Below are 24,012 nucleotides of genomic sequence, written 5' to 3' on the forward strand. Positions count from 1 at the left end.
TCTCTCCCCGTGTCACTCGACGCTCCCGTCGAAGGTCGTTGTGAACGTGCCTTTACAATCTATAAAGTGGCGTCGAGTCAACGAGGGGAAGAGAAGAAGAGAAAAGGGGAGGCAGAGGCAGAGACAGAGGCAGAGAGGGGGAGAGAGAGAGAGAGAGAGAGAGAGAGAGAGAAAAGTACAAGAAAATTTATTATACCTTGGAGTTCTCGAGCCTTTACGGTCACGCAACAATAATACGTATGGATATATAATAAATAATTTGTAATTTGCGGTGAAAGAGGTTAGGCGCAGCGTGAATAAGAAATCGCGAGTTTACGTTGGAAGGGAGGAAAAGCCACCTCAAGGAAAGGAGTCAAAAAATAAAAGGGGGAACGATGAAATGATGTTCGACAAAATAAAAAAAAAAAGGAAAAAAAAATACTTAGAGAATTAGATAAAAAATAAAATCCTGCAGACGGGAGCCGACAGGCAGCGGAAATCACGTCATGCTACGTGCAATCAATATGAAAACGATTTTTTTTATTTAGTGAGAGCAAGAGGGGCAAGGTGGAAGAGGAAGGCAGGAGACTGGAACGATGGGGGCAGGCAAAAGGAGGGGGAGGAAAGCGAGTCGACAGATGCTGAATGGTGCTTGTAAATACCGTGAACGCCGAGACACAAAGGGTGCGCCAAAGCGAAGCGTGGTGCGGGCAAGGCGGGTGAAAGCGGTACGACGGTGAAAAGGGAGGGAGAGAGGGAGGGGAGATGTACGTGGTCGGTTCATCGTGTGTCGGGCCAGAAGGACAGCGCGCGGTGGTACTCTTCAGGAAAAGAAGAACCGGAAAGGGGTCGGGGGCAGTACAAAGGGTTGTTTTAACAGGCTTTTGTCGAGTGTGGCGGAGCAGGAAGAAGAAAAAGTAACGCCGCCAGTTCGCAATTATTTAGCGGACTGCGGAGAATGAGAGCGAGAGTAACCCATGAGGATAGAACGAGGGAGAGGGGCGAGAGGGAGGGCGAGACGACGAGAAAGTGAGAAGGGCGACGAGAGACGAAGAGACAGAGTGTGTTGTGTGTGTGTGTGTGAGAAGGGGGAGGAGGTAGGTTGGGACAGAGGAAGAAGCGGTTTCCTACGAGAGTCGGACGGCAGGTAGAAGGATCAAAATAAGCGTAAACGATCGCGGCGGAGCTGACCACGAGGGAACCGGGAAGGGGGACGAGCGAACGCTCGTAAGACGAGGAGCGAAGGGAAAAAGGAACAGTTATGCGAATTCGGCGCGCGAGACTGAAGGGACGCCGAAGGGGAGAAGCGGGGGGACCGGGCAGAGGGAGAATCGCGCGCGAGATCCAGAAGAGAGACGGAGGTAATGGACTTTATCAGGCCGCTAGGTGGTCGACCTTCCGTTTTTTTTCCTCCGCTTCTCCTCCACCTTCTTCCACCGCCACCTCTGATCCTCTACTCCCCCCTGCGCCGACCATCTCTCCGCCCCTCTCGACTCCTCCTTAATTGTCTTCCACTCATTTTTACGCCCGTTCCACTTCGTTACGGTCCGAGTGCCGGGCAAGCCTTGCGAGACATTTGCGGTGCCGCACGGGTGGGTCGGATAAAAAGCTGGGAGGGACGGGAGGAAAAAAGAACGGGAAAAAGCGGAAGAGTGCCTACGTCCGTGCAAACGCGCCGAACGCGCGCGTCGCTGCCGAAGACGATTACACGGCGCGCGATTATCCCTTGCGAAGGAGAGACAGACGAGAACTCGTTGAAATCGCGTGAACACATCGCAAAGCTGCCGCGATTTAGCGACTTCATCACAGCGAAGAGCCGCGCGATCACGAAGGACAAAAAATCACACAAAGATACATAAAGTTTAGCAATAAATATCATGCATAAAGCGTGCCTGCTATAGTTATTCCTGTTTTCCCCAACGCTTCGTTACGATCGACCGATCGACCGCCAATCTCGGAAAGCGTATTTCCCGGTCCGATCGAAGAAGACGGTCGTAATTTACAACGAAGCGTCGTTACAACACAGCGTCAAGGAGGAGCAGCACGCTCGTTCGCTTCGAAGCGCCGACGACACGCCGATTGAATTCGTGCGCGTGTAGAGAGAGGACACGGGAATTAGCCGAGTTAGACGCTGTTAGTCGACCACCCGGATCGGCGATCCCGTAATGGAACTGGATTTAACCCCGGGGCCTGTCAGTGGGGTTTCTCTCTCTCTCTCTCTCTCTCTCTCTCTCTCTCTCTCTCTCTCTCTCTCTCTCTCTCTCTCTCTCTCTCTCTCTCTCTCTCTCCCTCTCCTCTTTCTCGTGCCGCTGAGACTCCCGCGGACGACCCCGCAGAGGCGCTTGGTGCATCGGTAAATAAGCTAACGCACGAGATGAGAGCCTGTGGTGTTCGTCCCGCCGATAATTCTCAGGAGGGATTAACTTGCGGGTGTTTGCCGCAGCGCGTTTCTCCGATCGGAAATTATTTTCCCTTCCAACCGATATCCGATAATAAAGCAACTGCTATTGTCCGCACGGACGGGTGAGGGAAATTAATCCGGCGCGATTCTCGTAATCGGAAAAATAGGAGGACTCGGATAAAGGATAATTATCGTTAAGAGATTATAATCTCTTCGCACCCAACCGACACCTTTTTATCCATCTGCTATGCACCGTCGGGGCTTCGCGAGCGTTGCGGAAGGCTCACGAGAACCCGCATAAGCGACCGCGCTCTCGAATGACGACCGAGCAGCAGCATGTCAGCGCTGTTTTTTAAGCATTATTAATAACGAGGTAGAAAGAATAATCCAATTAACGCGCGTCTCGATTATCGTAGACAGACTGTGCGAGTGTTGAGCGAGGAGATATCGTTTTCTTGCGCGAAGTTACGTTGTGCGAAATCGCGTTCGCGTCGATGAACGATGAGAGAGAGAGAGAGAGAGAGAGAGAGAGAGAGAGAGAGAGAGAGAACTGCGATACGCACACGTATGCGCAAATATCAGCTAAATTACCAGTCGATAATCAATACGGGTCACTTAACGACAAGGCTGTACCTGCGTGTGAGCAGGCGTGACGATTGAACACGTCCAGTTGCGTGACGCGACTAAACACGATGACGGTTTGCACAGAGCGGACTTCACGCACACCCCGGCCCGCGTGCGGGCCGAGGCATACGTATCTCTAAACAATTACGCAATGTTAATGAGAGGATCGATGGCGGACCGACGTTTCGTTAATGCAAAACCGCGCGCGATCAAACTACGTCATCGTCGCACGCAATGTATCTTGATGCGAGAAAAATCGAACAAGTCAGATACCAATAAAAATATTTCAAACAGAGAGGACATGATCTTATAAATTGCTCGATGAAAAAAAATATCCGGGTCAGAAAAATTGAAATAAAAACAAAAAAAAAAGAAAAAAGAGAGAGAGAGAGAGAGAGAGATACGTGTAGAAAAATTTTCGCGTCCAGAATCGCGCGACAATTTCACGCAACGTGAACGCGTGAAATCCGACGGCTCTTGCACTTTTCCGCGCACACCGTGAAAAGACGAATGACGCCTCGCGTGTCCGTCGCGAATAATCGCGCGTGATGCAAACTTAGAGAAAAAAGAAGGAAAAAACAAAACAAAAAACAGAGGCAGAAGCAGAGCGGATATATAAACGGTTGATCGCACGCGATAATTATGCTGAATCAACAACATCGTTAATCGCCTATCATGCAGAATTATTTCTGGTTAATCTAACCGAGAGAGCGCCGCGCCCGCGCTGGGAATCCGCGATAATCTCGTGGCGTGTGCAGGATCCGAATCGTTAATCCGCCGAGAACGCCCTCTTTTTTTCCTGGTTTCCGCTTCGGCGAGAAACGATTCGCACGCTTCGAATCGCGGCTGAGAATGGAAAGGAAAAGAGAAAGAGAGAGAGAGAGAGGGGAGAGAACACCGGCTCTCGCTGAAATCCACGGCTCGTATTGATAATTAATTTTTCGCACGACGGGCGAAGAGCGACGACGTCACTAGGATATCAATCCCGTTTTATCAACCGCACGAAAGAGCGAGTGAACGCACACGAGGAGACCACGAGTGGAGGGAAGATCGAAGGCGAGAGAGAGAGAGAGAGAGAAAGAGAGAGACGCGCGAGGAAAGAGGAGGAGAGGTTTGTATCATCGGCGCGGAGAAGCGCTCTGAAAATTTCATCGCGTCCATAAATAATGAATTTTTTCGCGCGGCGGTCGCGGAGAAAAGTGGCGGGCGTCACTCGAACACGTCCGTCATTCTCGCGTTCTACCGGGCGTGGGCGGATATAACGGAGGAGCCGGCCAGAAATCGGCCGGGCGGATGAAACGCAGGGGGGAGGAGCGTTTATTATCGCCACACAGAGACAATGTCCGCCCGGTTGGGAGGTGATTTACGGTCCGGGCCGATGTGCCGCGTTTCAACGCGGCAAGAAACACCGTCTCGTCGTCATCGTGTTCTCGCCGGCGGCGCGAGCCGGACGGATCATCGAGGAAGATATAAATCGTGGATAAAGTGGAATTAACCTTTTCCGGCGCGGCGCTTTCGATCGCGATATCCTGCCATGCGCGCGGGATGTCTCTCTGTGTGTCGATGATCGCGGTCACGCATGTGAATCGCGTAATGGCGCGGCCGATTATTATCCGCGCCTGCGACGTAACGTGCGGAGGGTTCAGGCGGGAATAACGGCGACGGCTGTGTCGTCGTTTCACACACGCGTGTGGGACTCGACGAGAGCACGGCTCTATGATGTCTTACATAAACATGCGCGGGCGCGGAGGTGGATGTTATCGGCGTGCGACATTAAAATGGATCGCTTCGACGTTGAAATAGACGCGGTTGGTCTAAATATTTCTGCTGCGATCTCGCACAAGCGATGCGCGATAATCGACGCGGCGCATAATCAGGCAACAATACGGTATATCGGGGATGCCGGACAGCTCGAATCAACACGGTTCACGATTCGACGCGAGATAGCAGCTTCCCTCTCGTTCGCTCGGACGCAACGCGGAAGGGAACGCTCGCGTGCCTCGTCGTGGCCGTGAAGAGTTCTTCGTCGAGCTCTTTGCGATTCTAATACAGTGTGCGACGAATGAAAAAGGAGAGGAAGGCAGTGCTGGCGAAATTTATTACAATATCAAAGCAAAGCATATACAACGCCGCCGATATTCGTGCGACGTGCGGATCTTCCTCCGGCCGTTCGCGTCTCGTATCGCAAAATGAATTTCAGCCAGCTCCGCTATTGGTAAGTTAATTGCACAGATCGTCGATGGCATCGCGCGATTTTCAGCCCCGGTCCCGTAATGAAGTGATTCGCATGCCAGAAGACACGGACGCTCGGCGGCGGCACGTCGCGAAGCGTCACTGCGATTTCGATTTAATAAACAAACGATCCGTGCGAGCACAGCCGCTGCCTCCGTCTCTCGAAATCGAAATGAGGATTACAGAGAGAGAGAGAGAGGGGGGGAGAGAGAGAGAGAGAGAGAGAGAGAAAGGATGAAAGGAGAGAAGAGAGAGAAAGAGAAAGCGGGAGACGCGGCACGAGTGAATAAACATGAAGGCACGCGCGATTGCGACAGGGGCTGAGAGCGCCGCGCGAGTCGATACGCCGAAATAGCTAACTCGCAGAGCCAATATTTACCGCGGACGTCCGATAAAAAAGTCGCACCGGCGCAATTAATGATGTTATGTTACGCTAATAAAGGTTAGCGCCGCGCCACGCCGCGTTGTGCCGCGACCGATCCCCCTCAGGCGGGAACGACAGCGGTGTGGAGGCGGAGGAGGATGAGGAGCAGGAGGAGAGTTGAAAATTGCGAGCGCGTATCGCGCCCGGCTCCTCCCGGCATCGCTTTTAATTTCCCCGTGCCGCGATATAAGCACCGAGCGGTTAATTCGCACGTTTTTCCGAAACGAGCCATTCGGTCGATCGATACGACGATCGCGTGCGCGGAAAAAAGGGGCCACAAAAAAAGAAAAAAAAATACCGGCGACTATATACAGCGGCGAATGTTCCGAGTGATTGCGCCGCGCGCTATCGGCCAGTCGCTTTGCGGATTCCCTTTTTCCGCTCGGCGCCGGCAGAGGCTGTTTGCGCGCGTCGCGATTTTTTGATATTGTACGGGATCACAAGCGACGTTTCTACCGGACGGTCGTAACGGTGATTACGTGTGCGACGAACGTGTATGTGTGTGTGTGTGTGTGTGTGGACTCGTATGATATTCTCAGGCGACACCTTGAGCGACAGAATCGGCTGGTCGCGGGTCGGAAAAGGCGCTTGACGTCGGTATGTGTTCCTCGCGAGAAATCAATCTTCTTTTTCTCTCTAATCCGTCATAATAATGCATCAGGCGTGATACGTGGCGCGTCATCGAACAATTCGGAGCCCGGCTACGGCGGATATTCGCCGCATATTCACAGGTACTTTCTCTTCTCTCGCTTCTAGACCGCGGAATGACGCCGGTTGTTCCACTTCCAAGATATTGAAATTATACGCGCGGCGAATGCGCCCGCGGGCGAAGTGCAGCAAGAAGAAGGTGGTTGAGGAAATTGCCGGCACTCGGTCGGGAGCGCGGCTTTGCGGTGAGTGAGTTAAGTTTGCGCGCTGCACCTCCTCGATCCTCCAACCTCCAACCTCCCCTCCCCTCCCGCCTCTCCCGTCCTTGCTCGCCCATCGCTATCCAACGGATGTAAAAAGAAGGCAGCGCGTGCGAGCGAGCGGCGAGAGAGTCAATCGCGGAGGAAACTTCAGCGCGATGCAACTTCTTGCTGCGGGAGCAAAGGTGAGAGTTGACGCCGGGATTAATTTAATCGAGCACGTTTTTCCGATGGAGCGTTATCTAACTGCCACTTACGAGGCTGCAATTAAGTCGCGCCGTGAAATTTACCGGCGGTGTATCGCGCGGAGGGAGAACGGCGACGCCTGCTATTTATTTATTCGCTGCGTGCGCGCGCCGCCTCCTGCCGACGTAAAATATGCAAAGGAAAGCTTCTCAACCCTGGAATAGCGTGTCATGAGACGAGAAGAGCCTGCGGCGGTAGGAAAACCGCCGAGACCTTGCTATATGAATTTATTTGCACGTTCGATTACGCATTCGGCGGTTAGATATTCCGCTGCGCTTCCTCGAGTTCGAGAGAGCGCGTTGCGGGGCTAATTAAAAAGTTGCCAAGGGGAGTAAGCGCTTTCGTTGTCGCGAGAAATTCGTGAGGGTTTCATGAGCACACGACGGTTAAAAAAGATATATGTACCCGCACGTCCCATCGATTTCCGGACAATATTACGAAGAATAAATGCGTCGGGGTGCGATAAATTTTCAATCGACATATTCAATACAGATGAAAACGATGCATTCCCATGAAACGGCAAAACACTTCTCCCTTTTTCTCCGTCCATGTTAATTCGTTTCGAAATGAACAGAGTCGTGCGAATATTTTTCTCTCATCTCCCACATCATCGACGTTGTTAATTGGTTTGACGGAAAACTACGCGGAACACAGTAATTTTTACATTTCTGACGGCGACGAATCGACCGTCGAGTCGCTCGTCGAAGAATGCAACCATATCGCGCTTCGACGTGCATCCCGCGTTTAGCAGATCCTGTGACGCAAAAAGGAACAATAGAGCCCCCGGACATCGTCCGGAATGTTTGATCGCCGAGAGTCGCTCGGAGTCCGCTCGGTTCGCGCCATACCGAAATCCCCGGCGCACGGGAGGGCAACGTTCGAGATACGCGATCGAAATAATTCAGCGTCGATCCTCCGTTAGAGTCTAATCGCGTATTCCCGCTCTGCACGGATCTATCCTCGCGCGCGATGCGCTGCACGCGCGACACGATCTCGACATCACGCGGCGCATTAAACGTGCATCGCGTGTTAACGGGTGTCGCGTGAATGGCGTTCGTCACGTCGGGATCGTCGACTGTGCACCGCTCTCGGCCGCAACCCGAGGCTTTCACGAGCCCTTAACGTACTTTCCGCGCGTTCGCGTGCTTCCGAATCCCGCCGGGGAAGAAGCGTACTTAACAACGCTCGGGATAATACATCGCGATCTCTCTCCGCTCGCGAATAATATTCTATCTCTCGTTTAACGGCACGTTACGTTAACACGAAATAGAAACCTTTCCGGCCATACCGAGCATACTCCTCGGCGGAACTTTCTCGCGTTTCCGAGAATCCGCGCGCCGTCGACATTCACAAGTGAACCCAAAACAAAAACAATTTCAGCCATGAGAAGATTCTTTTTTCTGAACGCAATAAAACAAAAAAAGAAAAACCACAACAAATAACGAAACACGTGAGACTTTCGGCCGTTATTCGCGCGTTAATTTTTTCATTTCCGCCGTTCCACCATATGGCTGCATCGCAAAGTAACGAAAAGGGTGGCGGTAGGGCGAGCACTCGGTGCTCCGAAATACCTGGATAATAATATGGGTGTCCAGGGTGCGAGGGGTGCATGAGCGGATGTGGCGCCCGGAAGTCCATTCTGACGATGTGTCCTTCGCCGAGAACAGCGGCACGGCCACACGATGATGAGCGAGCGCGGCCGCACGACGAGGCGGTTGCGAGGAAGCTACGCGAGCACGCAGAGGCGGCGGCGTCGGCTTTCCTTCGCGAGTCGACGCGCACGATCGCGAAGCATCTTTCTTTCCGTGTCGCGGCACGTTTGCAGTTTCCACGAGAGCGACACGCGCACACCAACACTAACTTGTATCACACACGCGCAGTCACACCTAAATCCATGCGGTCTCTTTCACACTACTAATGTCGATTTTCAGCGGATCCTCCAAGCCCGCAACGACGTATCTCTCTCCCTGTCGGGCGATCGAATTCCGTAGGACGCGACCTGCCCGGAGCTGGCGGTGATACCGATCGACGAGACGAGACGAGAGAGCGTATCAGCACCGTTCGACGCGCGTCCTCGCCGGTGCGCTCCGGACTCTCGTTCCTCTCTCGTCCGCGCGTGATTTATGGCTTCGGGCCCCGTGGGCTCTCGTTTCTACCGCCGCGCGCGCGCGCGCGCGCGTCACCGCATACACACGAGGGAGCGCGTCGTCGGGCCCGCGCGCGCTTACAGACGCGTCGACGCGCCGTCGCGAAAAAGAGGTACCGCCGCGAGAGAGGAGCGCCGGCGTCCACACCACCTCCCGCCGACCTTGCGGCACGGTTACGTTCACACTGACACGCGCGCGTTGCACAAGGGACTCTCCACACACGAGAGAGAAAAAGACTACCGTCGAGTCGACTGACGCGACGCGCGGAAGGGGGGTAGTGCGGTGCGTGCGCGTATGAATGTGCGTGTATGGCGCGCGAGCGGGAGAGAGAGAGAGAGAGAGAAAGGAAGATCCGAGCGACGGCACAGGCCGCGCACTAATCACCACTTAATTGACCGAGACCGACGCGGCAGGTCATGCCATTACGGCTAATTGACTGAACGCTTCGGCGCTGCCGCCAGACGACGAGGATATATATTTTCACGCCCGCGCGTCTTTCGTCGCGCGAGAGGAGGCAGGAAGAGGCGGTGGAGGTGGCGGAGGAGATAGAGGAGGAGGAGGAGCAAGAGGGCGAGAGTGCGCGCGGCTGGATTTCCGAGCGCGGATAACGAAGAGGGGGGAGGGGAGAGAGAGAGAGAGAGAGAGAAAGGGCTCTTTCGAAACGCTCTCCTTCGTGCGCGGCGCGTGCGCCCCGTTTGCACTAGGACTGTCTGGGTCCGCCTACGCGGCGTACGAGAGAAAATCCATCACTAACGAGACGCGCGTCCCCTGCCTGGCTGGCTGCCGCCGCCGCCGCCGACACCCGCCGGCCACCCGACTCTCTATTCACGCACGTATACACACGCGTGCGCGCGCGCGCGCGCACGCAACGCTCTCCTCGCGCTGTCTTCTTCTCTTTCTCTCTCTTTCACGTGCTCCGGGCACGAACGCAACGTTACTCTCCGCTACCAGCGCCGCCGAGCATGAACGACGACGTGACACCAACGGCGGCTGCCACTCGACTGGAGAGACAGCCGAGCGACGAGCCCGACGAGCGCTTCGTACGTCTTCGTGCCGCGCTCGCGCTCCCTCTGTGCTCGCCGCTCGTCCGTCCCCGCCTCGCGCGCGCGGCCGACGGTAGGATACGCTTGCCGCGCTTTGACCAAGATCGAATTGCCGGCGGGCGAGTGGGGTCGACGACGCACAGGGGACGGCGGCGGCTCGCTTTCGGCGAGCGACGAGCCGCCACACATTATTACATGCATCTTCGCGAGTCACACCGCGAGGCAAGAGCGCCGCCGGCGACGGCGGTGTGGTAGTGGTGGTGTCGGTGAATATGGTGGCGGCGGCGGCGAGTCGGTTCTCTCGGCCCGTTTATCATCGCTACTCTCGGCTCGTGTGACGCTCGCTCGCGTGTGCGCGCGCGCGCGCGCGCGACGCGCTCCGGAGTCTCTCGCGCGTCCCGCGCTCTTGCTTTGTCATTCTTTTCCATTTTCATTTCCAAGCCCGAGAGGAATCGCCGCCGCACGCCAAGGCACGCGACGAGCGTGTCTCGCGTGTTTTCGCGCGAGATTTGCGCCGCTTTTCGACGTGGCTTTTTCAGCGCGCGTCGCGGTTGAATAACCTGTATTATTTAATACTGGGACTAGGATTGAGAACCGCGCTGCGCACATCATTCGCACGTTTTCAACGGCGGAGATCCCGCGCGCGAAACGCAATCGAGAAGCGCGATCTCTTCCCGATGTGATAACAAAACCGTGCTTGAAGAGAGCACGTAGGACATAACTCCACGACGTTTAGACGACGCACGTATGAATAAATGATTCCCGACGCGGTGTTAGCCTTCCTCTGTGTTCCTTCGTTCTAAGAACCCCCACGTCAGCCGTCTTTCCTCCTACACACGGCGCACCAATAACAATAACCCGCGTCGCCTAAAGATATACGGCGCTTCCCATCGGTATCTCTATATTATCCGCCGGCCTGTGTAAACACAGGATCAACGTTTGCAAAGCAGAAAGTTCGTCGTAGAGAGGAATTAGATAAGCGAAATATCATCGCGCCGTGCACGACGCATCTCCCGCGCGAGTCACCGACGGATCCCGCAGGCTACAATACCCATATGCCACCCACGTCAACGGCAGTGCTACCTCATAGACATATACACACACACACATACACACACACACACACACACGCTTACACAAAAATGCGCGGCGGAGAGATATACCCTAAAATCTACCGGACTAAACATTTCTCACGAAATCCCTGGCAGAAAAAGCGATCCGGCATTCTGGACCCCGAGGAGCCGCTCTGTCCTCGTGGTCCCGCTGGCTCCTTTTCATTCTTTTCGTCTTACGCAACCAGCTGCCTCAAGCTAAACGCCAGCGACTAGGAGGAGAGTGTGCCTCTTCGTCCCTATCTCCCTTCACCTGTGCCCCCCTCCCGATTCCGTCTCTCCATTTATCCTCTCTCCTCGTTCACCCTTCGTCTCGCTCACTCGCCCCTTCGGGGCCATCTGGCGCTGAAGCGGCACGCGCTGTTCAGCAGCACAAGTCGCCCCCTCTTCTTCGCCTTCTTCTTCTACCTCAACCATCGCCGCAATCGTTCTCTCTCCCCCCCCCCTCTCTCTTCCCCTCTCCCGCCTTCTCTCTCTTTATCACACACATCCACCCCCTGACATCCCTCCGCCGCTCTGAAATCCAACCACTCGGCACTCCGTCGGGGTTCCGCTCGCGCCACCGACGCCACCGTCATCCTCCCTCACCTTCACCCCCTGCCGCTGCCGCCGCCGCCACTACCACCCACCATCGCTACTACCACCACCACTACCATCGCCGCCGCCACCGCTGCCGCCGCCGCCGCCACTTCACCAGAAAACCCGAACGTTAGGGGGATCGAAACGATGTAAACGCGAGAGGCGGGTTTGAGAGCGGGGTGGTAGCGCGTCCGCGCGTCGAGGGTCGAAGGGGCGAGTATGAGGGGTGCGGGGGGTGCGGAAGCCTGACGTAGATAGAACGATTACGAAGTCGGCGGTTTCCTAAATAATTCGCGCGCTTCCGAGCGTCGCCACTTTGACACATGCGCGGATCTGTGCCGTCTATATCCGTCTCGCTGCCGTGTAATTTGCGTTCCGCGAAGCGGAAGAACTCGGCGAAGTCGGACAACGACACCCGCGATTCAGCGCACCGTTTATCCATTAACCTTTTGACGCGCGTCCGAGCGATCCCGGTCGCTCTGTGCGTAATTTTCCTGGCGCGCGCGCACGCGTATGTTCTTCGCAAAATTATTCAAGCTGATTTATCGCTTCGTGTTTTAGATCGCCGCGTTAAGACCGCGTTAACAACGCGAACGATTGCGTGCGAGAGCGCAGAAAGTTATTTTGCAATTCGAGTCTCGCGTCTCGAAATTGCCGCTAATTATTTACGAGCGTTGCGGGAGAGAGAGAGAGAGAGAGAGAGAGAGAGGGAGAGAGAGAGGGAGAAAGAAGGAGCGGGAGGGGGAACACTGCGTCAAAAGCGACGATAATTTTATTTACATCACACACGTACACACACGCACGCACCTATCGGAACTGTTAAAATAACCGGAACGCACGAGCGGGAATTGTGTATGTGTGTGTGTGCGTGCGTGTAGCTCGTCTAGCGTTTCGTGATTTTTCGTTGCGAAAGATCGGAGTCGTGCATTTTCTCGGAAAATATTTGCGATTTCTCCCGCGTGCCCGTTGCAACTTAATTACGAGGTCAAGGCCTGCTCGCGCTGCTCTCGCGGACCAAGATAATTTAGCTCTCTTCGTAAAATGCGGTTTCAACGGAGCCCGTTCGGCTAGATTCTGCGCGCACAGTGTCACCGCGTCGTCGTTCGACCGCGCGATGAAAGTTGCACGAAGCCCAGCTCGGCGACAGTCTCCGATCCATTCCGTGCTAAATAATATTTCACGTAAAACTCCGCGCGAGCGCTCGACGCGTTTCAAAAACCACCGTCGCATACAAGGCTGTATCGTCTCGCATGCGCGCGCGCGCCGAGAGCAAACACTAAAAATTTCAACGACGGCGCCGAGGCAATGGCAACGCTCCGGAGGAAGCTAATATTCTTAAGAGCGCGCGCGCGCGCGCGCTCAAGTTTACTCCGTGTAAATTCTGAATTTCGCTAAAAAGGCGCGTCGTTTGCGGAGCCACGAAATTAAGACCACCGAGCGCATTTTTTTCATTAATAAAGCGGCAGCGAGAGAAACCGCCAACGAGGGAGACGGTTACACATGGGCTCTCTTATCGTCGTTACTCACGCGACAGCGCGTTCGCGCATACGTTGAGAGCGCGCGCGCGCGCACGGCCACGTCGCCGCTATCTTATCCGCCGCAAATTTACCGCGGCTATTAGCCCCGGAACAATTAGCCGCCATCGATCCGTTTGACTCCAAGGCCGGAATTACCAATACGCTAATTCTTGTAAACGCGTAATTAACCTCGCGTCGCCGCACGTAGCGCACCGCCGACAAAATACGTTTCACCGCGATAATATCCTCTCTCTCGCGGCGCGGGCGCACACTAGGTTTCGCGCATCCGACGTGCAATTAATTCTCCCTTTCGCGGGCAACGTACTCTCGCGGCTATTGTAACGGCAATCCAATAAACTGATGTGCCCATTAAAGTTGATCGTTAAGCCGATAACAACGTATCGCGCGCGCTCTTTCAAAGTGGCCACGCGCGCGCGCGCGCAAGTGTTAAAAGTAATGTCGATTGATCGCCGGTGTGTATGACGTAAGCCCCGATTTTCGCGATGAAAATCATTTTCCTCGCGGTAGCAACAAGTAAAAAGAAGGCCACTGTTGTACGTCACTGTTGTAGATAGTACCAAATATGGATACCGTATTCGTGTGTGCATGAAAACTCGCGTCCGACAGTCGCGCGACAACGTCGGCCGAGCATATATCGCGCTTTATTGTGAGAAACTAATTACAATCTGTCAGAAATTAAAAAGAAATTCTGACGCGTGTATCGAGACATCCACGTCGACATATGAAATATTCCGAATCAATTTCGCTGTTCCTCCCTCCAGCTCCTCCCCCTCCCTCCCTCCCTCTCTCTCTCTCTCTCTCTCTCTCTCTCTCTCTCTCTCTCTCTCTCTGTGTGTGTGTGTGTGTGTGTGTGTGTGTGTGTGTGTATCACTCACAAATGTTACCAAAACGCGCGTGCTTTACAAGTTTACGAATGCCGGTTACATTAATTGGTCCATAGCGAGTCGATAATTAATTAACATGCACGCCATATACCCGTACCGGTGGAGGTTCGTATTGGAGCGGCGATATCGCGCTGGAACGTCGCGACGCGAGCGGCAAATAAACGGGGAACAATTAAAAAGTTCTTTTTTTTCCTTCGTCACTAAATCGTTACTCTTTATCTGGCAATGGCAATCTGAAATAACGGCCGGCGACGCAGAAAGAACTTAAGCCGAGAGCTATATCGATTGCAGCAACATCGTCGGTAGTATCTAGGACTCTAGGCGCAACAAGTATCCGTTAACGCTTCGAAAAACTCTACGTAAACTATACGTCAGGAGAGCGCGTTAAATTCATCGCGACTGTGCTGATGAATCTTTCGTCGTTGCATTATTTAATCACTGTGTACAAGCAACTGACGTCGCGCGTTCCGTCGCACCGGAACGTACACGGAGATAATAAATTCACTTGTCGCGTCTCTCTCTCTCTCTCTCACTCGGCAGAAATTATTCGATCGCTACTACGAGCCGATATATGACATATTTGAATAATATCTCCGTAAGCGTCGCTTCCAAGAGTCCGAATAGCTGCGAGCGAGCTCAATAAAAAGCTTCCCCGCTCTCGAGAGTGAAAATAGCGCGTCGTCGAGATTCCCCGAAGCAGACTTTGTACCGGATTGCCCACACGCGGAGTAATCAGTCCCAATGCGTAATCAGTCAACGAGTCGGCCGAGCTATCGCAGTGTAAATTAGCCGCCGATAACGATCGATGCTCACTCGAGTGTCCGCAGAAATTTCGCGGGCGAAGGAAGAGAGCGAGACGGCCGTGGACACGCGGGGCATTGAACACACGGACGAGAGCGACTCGCACGGGGGGGAGTGGGGGGGGAGTATTACGTCGTCATCCGCGACGGGTAATTTGTCGCGGATGCAACTCGCGTGAAACGGCTTCTTGCAGGGAGCGGCGCAAGCGACGATGAATGGCGTCGGCGGCTGTGTCGGGACTTGCGCAAGTGTTTCGCAGACAGCAGGGTGTTCCATATTTGATGATCAATTAGCCTGTAAAGTCGGCGCAATCCGCCGATGTTGCCGCGGTGACGAATGTCTCCGATATGTCTGCCTGCGCGCGGCTGTATCGTCATGGCGCGACGCGACGCGACGCGCGCGCGAGATGCCATGTGTTTAACAGCTTGCTCGGGCTGGACGGTGCGGCGCAGACGATATTTATGGCTTCCTCGGGACTTCCGACGCGGAAGAATCGGATTATGGGATGAGTGGAGGCGTTGCGAGGACGACGAAGCCGATGGCTTTGACAGGCGCGAGAGAGACTGAGTGATCGACAATCGGTCCGAGAGAACGTGCGCACGTCTGTCACGGATACGACTTGGAGACAGACTGACAGCACGTGCGAAAAGGGCGGCGCGAGGAGGGTGAAGAGGAAAAGAGGGAGTATGAGAACGAAAGAAACACGGTTCGTCCATACTTCGCCGGTGAGTTGCGCGTGAGAGAATGATAACGACAAGAATATACGAAGAAGAGAAAAAATGAACCGGTCGACGAAGAGAGAGAGAGAGAGAGAGAGGGGGGAGGGGGGGAGAGAGAGAGAGAGAGAGAGAGAGGAAAACGGAGAATAACGGGGAACAGCAACGTGACATCTGATAGCATATTTTATCTCGCAGTCGCAATATAGTTCGTCGTGACATCTTTTGCTCAATTCGCTCGTCGACGGATACTGATGGACTGAATGATTTTATGCAGCAATATCCAGAATGACATAGCTAATTTTTTCTTGTCGCGACAAGTAAAAAGAACGTATTAACAACTCGTTGCTCGGGTCGAGCTGATTGGATTCGCTGTTTCTTGCTCATTTGAGTTGCATCAACGGTGTTATTCCGAGAGCCTTGACAGCCATACTTTCCCGCGCATAACTGACAATCACACGAACGCAACGACTCTCCGCAAGCGACTCTTCGCTCGGCTCGGTTAAGCGCGTAAAATTGTTTGAGGCATCTCAACATCGCGCCTCTAGGAAAAAGAAAAAAAAAAAGGACATCCGAGAAGATGCCACCGGGTTCTTTCGCGCGCGTAACTTGCAGTTTCGCAGCGACCTGCCGTGTTCCGAGAAGCGTGCGGCGGGAGGGAAATCTTTCGTTACCGCCGACGGAAGCTTCTTTCCAAGGGACGCCGAAGTTCTTTCGGAATGTTAAGTATGCCCGAGTCCGAACTCTGTTTCCATTCAGACACGTCATTCGAGGACACGCGGCGAGTCCTCGCCACGGGTCAACTTTGGACGCGGATCCGGTGCCGCGCGCTTGGGACCCTGTCATCCAGTTACTACGCAGGGAAGTCAGCCGAAAAAAGGAAGAAGAATGCAAAGAGATGGGGACTGGGAGCGCATATCGGGGCCCACGCGACACACAGAGCGGCGAGTTAAGCCTAACCTAGGCTTACGAGAAGCAGACAGCCCAACAGCCGACTGTCTGTCGGGCAAAATCAATACGTGGCGGCGACAGAGAACTCGCCCCTCGCCCTTCCTTCCGCCCCAGACCGACTATCCTCTTCCACCACCATCCGCGCCTCGGTCTACCCTCTTCTGCTGCGCCTCGTATCCTCTTTCGGTGCCGCTCTTTTTCTCTCGCTCCTCCGGCGAACAAACGCGCGCGCCCCGTGCCCTCGCCACCTCGCCGACCCCCCATCGCCACGACCGCCACCACCCTCTCGCTCGCCCCGTCGCAACGTCGACGTTCTCTCCCGCGGGGTTAATAAGCTATATTATTTTTATCGCGGCCGAACGCGAGAGTGACTTCGTATACGACGTGTGCCGCACGATTCGCGTTTAATCCTCGTGCGCGATCAAGCGATGCGCAGCCACACCCCGATGTTATCGTCTTTTTTCATTTCGCCAAAAAAAAATTTCATCCCCCGTGGAATAAAAAATGTTCACCGTAAAAAATAACACCGTTGTAGAAACTGACCTGTGTGAAACAGTTCAAATCGATACTTTTGTTTTCAAACGTTCATCATATAATTCATTTAACAAGAGCACAGCTGTGTCGACTCGTCAGGTGAAATACACGTTATCTCTGAAAACTGCAAGATTTTAAGACGCGCATTAATTTGTTAAGCGAAGGGCGAAATATTTCATATCACGGACGCGTTATTGTGAGTAATAATATCTCACTCCTAATACTTTAATCAGTCAGACCGAATGAAAAACGGCGAATCCGCTTGAAAACCCGCTTGGTTTAGCTTCGAAAAAAATCAATAGAGGAGGAGTAACTTATAATTGCCACGTTAAGCTACAGCTGACATCGATAGCAGCGGAGAGAAAAAGGTTCGCCACGCGATCATCGCACGGAAGGAATCTCTCGGGTGCGTAGACTTTGATAGACGGGTCGGAGCGAAGGAAGGAAGGAAGGAAGGAGCGAGTGTACGAGAAAGCAGAAAAAGGGAAAGGAAAAGGGGAGTTAACCGGAAGGAAGGTTTATTCGAGGTGAAACGAGCCATGGAGCCGTTCGCTTGCCGGCGCGCACCGCCGAGAGAGCTTCTATTTCGCGAGGCAGTCGGTGGTTAATTATTAACACGCGCCAAGCCAGAAGCATTTTCCGTTGAGAGAGCGCGTTGAGAGTAACACCTCGCTGCATGAATTCGTGGCATTCACTCGCACGAACCGTCTAAACGCAACTATCGTACCGTAGATATCTGATTAAACCGCTCGCGGAACCGCGATGTCGCCCGGTTTGAATTTCACCGGTTCGAAACTCCAGGAACGACGCGCCCTCAAGGTCGTCTCGTGTTGTCGTCGATATGTACGTATCTAATTGATCATCTCCATACGGGGGGAGGGGGGGTTTTACTCACATTTAAACTTGCATCTGACGTGTGGAGAGTAATAATTCTTGGAGACTGCGGAGCTAATTTTGTTTACGAGAATACCGTCATGCGCTTTTTGTATTTTTAGATTTTTCCTTACACGAAATATTGCAGCGAGTAAATCTCTCAAACAGATATTGCATATATGAAAATGGAGCCTAATTGACATCAGTAAAAGGACGAGAGAGAGAGAGAGAGAGCTTGTTCTCCCCCTGCCTCCGTACGGTTAATTTAATTAAATCGTTAAGTGCGATACGGACAGAAGTAGCGAGGGAAGAACACGCGAAGTGCCGCGGTAGGAGCCACAGCGATAAGTAATGCCTAGAGGAGAGGCCACGGGGTCGATCGGGTCGCGCCTTGGCACCGATTCCGCGACGACGACGAGTACACGAGCGAAATCGAGCCTTTTGGCCGCGTGCCTGACTAGGGGCGAGCTAGGAAGGGGCGAGCTGGTCCGACGCACCGTGTTATCGAGGGGATAAGGAACGCGCGCGAGAGGTAGTCGATGACGTTGATATCGATTCCCGCAAGAAGACGACAGCCGCGCGCGGATGCGCGCACGCACGCACACACACACACACACACAAGCCTTGGACTCTCCCCCGCTGATTGCTCCCTCTGCAAGTAAGAGAGACCGAAGAGGGTCGCAGATGGACGTTGTGTACGCAGACGGGGTGAGAGGGCTGACATCTCGCCCCGTACATTTACCGTGAAGAGGGTCGATGGGCGGTGGGGTGAGGACGAGTCGAGAAGGAAGAGCAGGAGGGGAAAGAGGAGGAAAGTGGCGAAGAGGAAGGAGAGAGGGGCGGCAGGCGTGTTGACGAGAAACGACGGGGCTGGCTCCCTAATTCGAATTTAGGTGTTGGGCGGGTTGGCAAGTGGGCGCAATGCGGTGTCACGCTGCGGGCGTTTGCTCTTTCTCCTTCAACCCCCTCCTGCCATCCGCCGCCGCCACCTCCGCCACCGTCACTCCACCCTGCACACTTCCTCACCTCCGACCAATGCCACACTCCACCTTCGCTTTACCCCGTTGCTCCATCCGCGAGCGCAAGCTCCTCACCCGCTAAGCCCTCCGCTAAGTCCTACCCGACACCTCGAACCACCCCCGGTACCTTCTAAGCCAGATCGACCGACCTTAATCGACCTCCTGATCTCGACGATCGTATTATACCTGCGCGCACTTCCTGCCTCGTTTCTCTCCTCTTTCCCCCCTCGTCACGCGAGTCGAGGAGAACGCGATACTCTCACGGAATTACGAACGATTTCTACGTTTCCTTTTTTTTTGTTTTACTCTTCCGAGACTTTCCGCGCCGCGGCAACTCTCGTCGCCACAATTTACAGTCGCGCCAGCCGTGCTAAACTCCTACCCGCGGATTTAGCCACTTGTAAAGGCGCGTTGTCGCGAACGCTTGAAGATACGGACTAATCGAAATTGGACAGGACGGCGATCGATGTTCGAGCGTCATTCGCGCGTCGGGCTGAGTAACAATGCATCGTGAAAACGTATTAAAAAATTATTAACGTTTTGATTAAAACACGGTCGGAACACACGCGTGTCGAGGGTGGGTTGTTAACACGTTTCAAACAGAAACTTTACAAAATGCGACATGCTCAGCGTCCGATGAAAATTTTACACACCGACGGTCATGCTGGTTTTTGATAAAATAACGCCCAGTTGACCAAAAGTATGCCCATAAAAAAATTAATGTATGGAAATTTTCAATGTACTCGCGCTGTAAGCGATTAAGGTAGGGCATTGCTTTGCTTTGCTCACGTTGTAATTTTCGACAATGTACGGTAAATTATAGGCATTAAGGACGTGACAACACACAGGTAAGGACCTTTCGATAAGAACCGATATATTGTTCGCTTATACACGGTGCCGCGTTATAAAAGTCTCAAGGAACGGAAGTCCGGTGGTATCGGTGAGCGATCGTTCGCCCTTTTATCAAGAACGATTTTCCACAAGCGGACGTTATGACTGCGATAATGATACTTAAGCACCTCGGAAGAGCGCAGCACAGCATTTGGATGCGCGGGAGGTGGGCGGCGGTATTGAAGCATCTGATATATTAAACTGCAGGATTTCCGGCGTATTTCGCGGCGCAAATAAGTGGAGCGTAAAATTGGAAGAAGACGACGTGTCGCGAAATGGTAGATCGATAATGTCAAATTGGCAACGCGCTCTTGGTTTCTCGATAAATTCCTCGTCGCGCTCTCGAAACAATCGCGACATCTTCGATATACAACGAGACATGTCTTTTCTTCTCGAGATAGATCGAGATTAAACCGACGAGAGAATCCGCAGCTAAAAAAGCACGCGCGCGCGTTGGTGTTGGGACACCCTGTACAGAAAGGTCATTTGGTTAATATATTTTTTACCAGCTTGTTTTGGCCGGATTAAAAAGGCGACTTCAACGGCCTGCTCGAGTGCAAGTTTACGACTCCTAAATGGCAGGTTTGCACGGTGGTCTCACGCGTCCAACGGCGTAAACTCGAAGAGACGTGCCTTCCTCCGCTATAGGGGCGTGCACACCGCCGGTAAGTCAGGACGAAAAAGGAAGAGAACGACGCGAAAGTGTTACAGACTAACAGCAACAAAGCCGCAAGGGAACCTTTCGCGGCGAGAGGGCTTTTCACGAGCGAACGCACGGTCACGTCGTGTCAGTGGATTAAAGAGGCAAGAAAATACGCCACCGCGCGATATTCTCGTGCGAATTTTGTTCCTCGCGTCGCGATGACGTAATGTCTAATCGTTAAATTAATTTAAATGATAACCCGATTAATTTAAATGATGACGACAAACGAAACCCACATAACGCATGTGTGATTATGTGAGATGATCAAATGAAAATCTGTTAAAACCTTTCTTTCGTCAAGCATCAGGGAAACTCCCGGTAAATAACTACTTGTAGCATCGATAGATAACAACCTATCATTATATCCCAAGATTCCCCGCCGATTCTTCATTCATTTCAATCACCGACTTGACAGAATGTCTAGGGTTAACGTAACGTTTTGTTTCGAAACAAACACTACGTCATCGATTGCATCGCTTTGTGGTGCTCGCGGAGAAAGAGAAACGCACCAAAATGGAATATTTTTATTATCGAACATATATAAAAGATATTTGCGAGATCGAGTGATGGTAAGATGTTTCGTCAAGGAGGACATTCCTCTGATTGTAGCTCGAGACATAGGGAAAGGTTCATGGAAAGATAAGGAAAGAAGAAAGCTACAAACGAGTGGACGAAAGGGAAAGAGAGAAAAAAACAAAGAGAAAGAGAAAATCAGAAGGGAGGCGAAAAAAAAAAAACAACGAAAACTCGCCCGAACACAAACCAGCAGGCCCTGTTCTCGGATAGCTCTCCACCGTCAGTCTGCTTTTGTCTGTCGGATTTTTAAGAGCACCACTCACGTCTCATCCACTCTCACCCTCCGCGTCTCGCTCGCCATCGTACCTCCCGCCCCACCGAGCTTTGTACAAATACAATGTGTGAGTGCGTTTGCACGTATTTACGTGGATGTGTGTGTGTGTGTACGTGTGTATTTGCGACTTATTAAACGTGCTGTGAGAAGCAAGATTAGAAGGCGTTGATGTCCGTTTCAACACCGGTCGCCACAATACCCACTTTATTACACGAGCTTTATTTAGAAGATATAATATCCGCCGAGCGTGCAAAAAAGAATACACGTGACGTGAGATGCGCGGCTGTCGTTCGCGAATTAATTAAATCCAAGACTTAACTGTACTTTTAGTCGTCGGAAGACAATCTTCGTATTTTATGTCGTATCAAATATTACGATCGATACGGCAAACTCGTAAGAGAATTTACGCAGGCATTTCACTTTTACGGGGGAAAGTTTCTGGACGATAAACATGAAACTAAAATCTCAAAGTTGCATATGTGTGTCTTCAAGCGAGGTTCAATGATGCCGGTGAGATGCCGGTAAATAAACGGAACAGATCTAATAAAGTCGATATAAAGAGAAATCTTGCACGGTGCTTGAAAGATTGTTACACGTATTTGCAGCGCATTTGTAATCTCGCATATACTTTTGGTATTAAATGCGCGATGATTATAACGGACGGGAGATCAGGCAATCTGCGCGACTTCGCAGTAGGGTCGTTTTAATTTAAAATGTACGATTCAGATAGAAGTCAAGTTGGCATTATCTAACGAAAGTGCTTCAACTACAGGCGTCAGGAGAAAACACTTTCCAAGAGTTTTTGCTGATCCTTTAATTAAGAATTACTAAGCAGCTGCATTACCGTGCAATGAGACGAGGAAAGTTCAAAACTCGCCGAGTTTTACTCGACTCTTTGAAAAAAACTTCAAGCGCGTGGTAAACTGAAGCTAAAAGGTAACACGATAATTTTCATCTTCATTTTTCACTTTCTACTGAAACCTGAGGAAAACGTATCGCTTAAACGTATCGCACACGAATGTTGATGATGTAATGTATCAATCTCACGCACTGCATGCTGCAAGCGCGTTTTACTCGAGGTGTGACAATCGCTCTTACCTTGTTCTTTCTCCGGAATTTTTGTCGGTACCTTCTTATCGGGAGCCTTTGGTGAACAGTTCTTTCGCGCTGGCCTGACTGTTAAAGTCGGTGGAACCTGTCAGAGACAAGCAAATAAATATAGCAATTTGTCCTCATTAGCGCAAAACAGATGTAATCTTTCACGACCATTATGTTGTGCACACGCACCGGTCTACATGTCTACATGTGTACTCACCACTTTCTCTGATCTTTCGCCGGACGGTAACCTGGCTATGGCAGCGTCGGGGCTGTCCTCGGGCGGCGGAGGCTGCACGATCCAATTATATTCCCGTTTCTCGACCGGCAAGCCCCATCTCTCGTACTCGAGACTCTGCGTACGTAAGGTCTCGTAGCAGTCCAAACAGACCACGGCAAAGTCGCCGTTCTCCAGCAGCAAACTCTTCTCCGGTTGCCTATGGTACCTCAAGAACGGGAAATCCTTGACCGGCAAGGCTCGTACTCGTTTCCGGTACGTTGTAATGCCGCACACGTAACAGCAGTAGTCGTGGGTGTTGTATTGCCGCTCAGCGGCATTCACTTGCTGACCACCGGAAAGAGATTCGTATCGACGCCATTGCGCTAACAGCGAATGATAACAAAAGGTGCACACCAGCGCGGAGCCGTCCTCGCGTAGCTGCTCGGCGTTCGGCGGAGACTGATGACGCAACAATTCCGGAAAGAATGGCGCGTTTCGACCCTGCGGCCGACCGTACAAGACTCTAGCTAGAGTCAAGTCACTGTGTAAACCGCACAAGAAACAGTAGATCGAGCTGCTCGACGTGCCCGGGTTACTTCCGAACGTTCGATCCGAGCTGGAGCTTGGTGGCGTAGCGATCGACCGGTTCACGTCGCCGTTTGGATGTGGACTAGGAATATCGTACCTGAAATTCAACAGAAATCGCAAACGCGGCATTAGTAATTCTGCAACATTTCCAATGTAAGCAAATGATGCATCCAAATGTAATAAAAGCGGTTTGCTCTGAATGCGTAATTACTCCTAAATTACTCAAAGGCGGTTAAACGACCGCCAATCCCTTTGTACACAAAGCAATACCGAGTTGTATATTATGATTACCGTGAAAGCCATTTCGCACGCAAGACGCGTAAGACGCATCTCGCTTCGCATGTATTACCTCGCCTATTAACTCGCGTAATACATGCACGTTGTTTAAAAGGAGCAGCTAATACAATTCGCGGTGTACTAACCTGCGGCGTTCTAAAGGAACTCGTTCAGCATCCATACTTTCCCACTGTTGCGCAAGATGATTCACGCAGTGACTACACGCTAATACCCTACCGTGGCTGTCCATACAGGCGTTCTCTGACGTGCGTACCATTCCTCTTAGGCAAGGGAAATGCATGGCATGTGAATTCATCCCTTCTGGGCTCGTAGACAACCTAATAACGAAGACAAAAGCTAGTGAGTGATGATATCTCG

General features: G+C 52.4%; 1 protein-coding gene across 3 annotated transcripts in view; it reads right to left on the reverse strand.

The window, feature by feature from the left end:
• Nucleotides 1-24,012, reverse strand: part of px (MAP7 domain-containing protein plexus) — a 94,637-nt gene that overhangs the window by 64,817 nt on the left and 5,808 nt on the right. For all 3 annotated transcript variants that reach the window (XM_011150404.3, XM_025300476.1, XM_025300477.1), the window contains 3 exons: nt 23,781-23,972; nt 22,771-23,455; nt 22,554-22,650 (listed from right to left, as the gene is read on the reverse strand). In XM_011150404.3, coding sequence (XP_011148706.2) covers nt 22,554-22,650; nt 22,771-23,455; nt 23,781-23,972 — 974 coding nt within the window. The remainder of the gene's footprint in view (nt 1-22,553; nt 22,651-22,770; nt 23,456-23,780; nt 23,973-24,012) is intronic.

This window comes from Harpegnathos saltator, unplaced genomic scaffold, assembly GCF_003227715.2.
Source record: "Harpegnathos saltator strain DR-91 unplaced genomic scaffold, Hsal_v8.6 scaffold37, whole genome shotgun sequence".
Classification (NCBI taxonomy): Eukaryota; Metazoa; Arthropoda; class Insecta; order Hymenoptera; family Formicidae; genus Harpegnathos; species Harpegnathos saltator.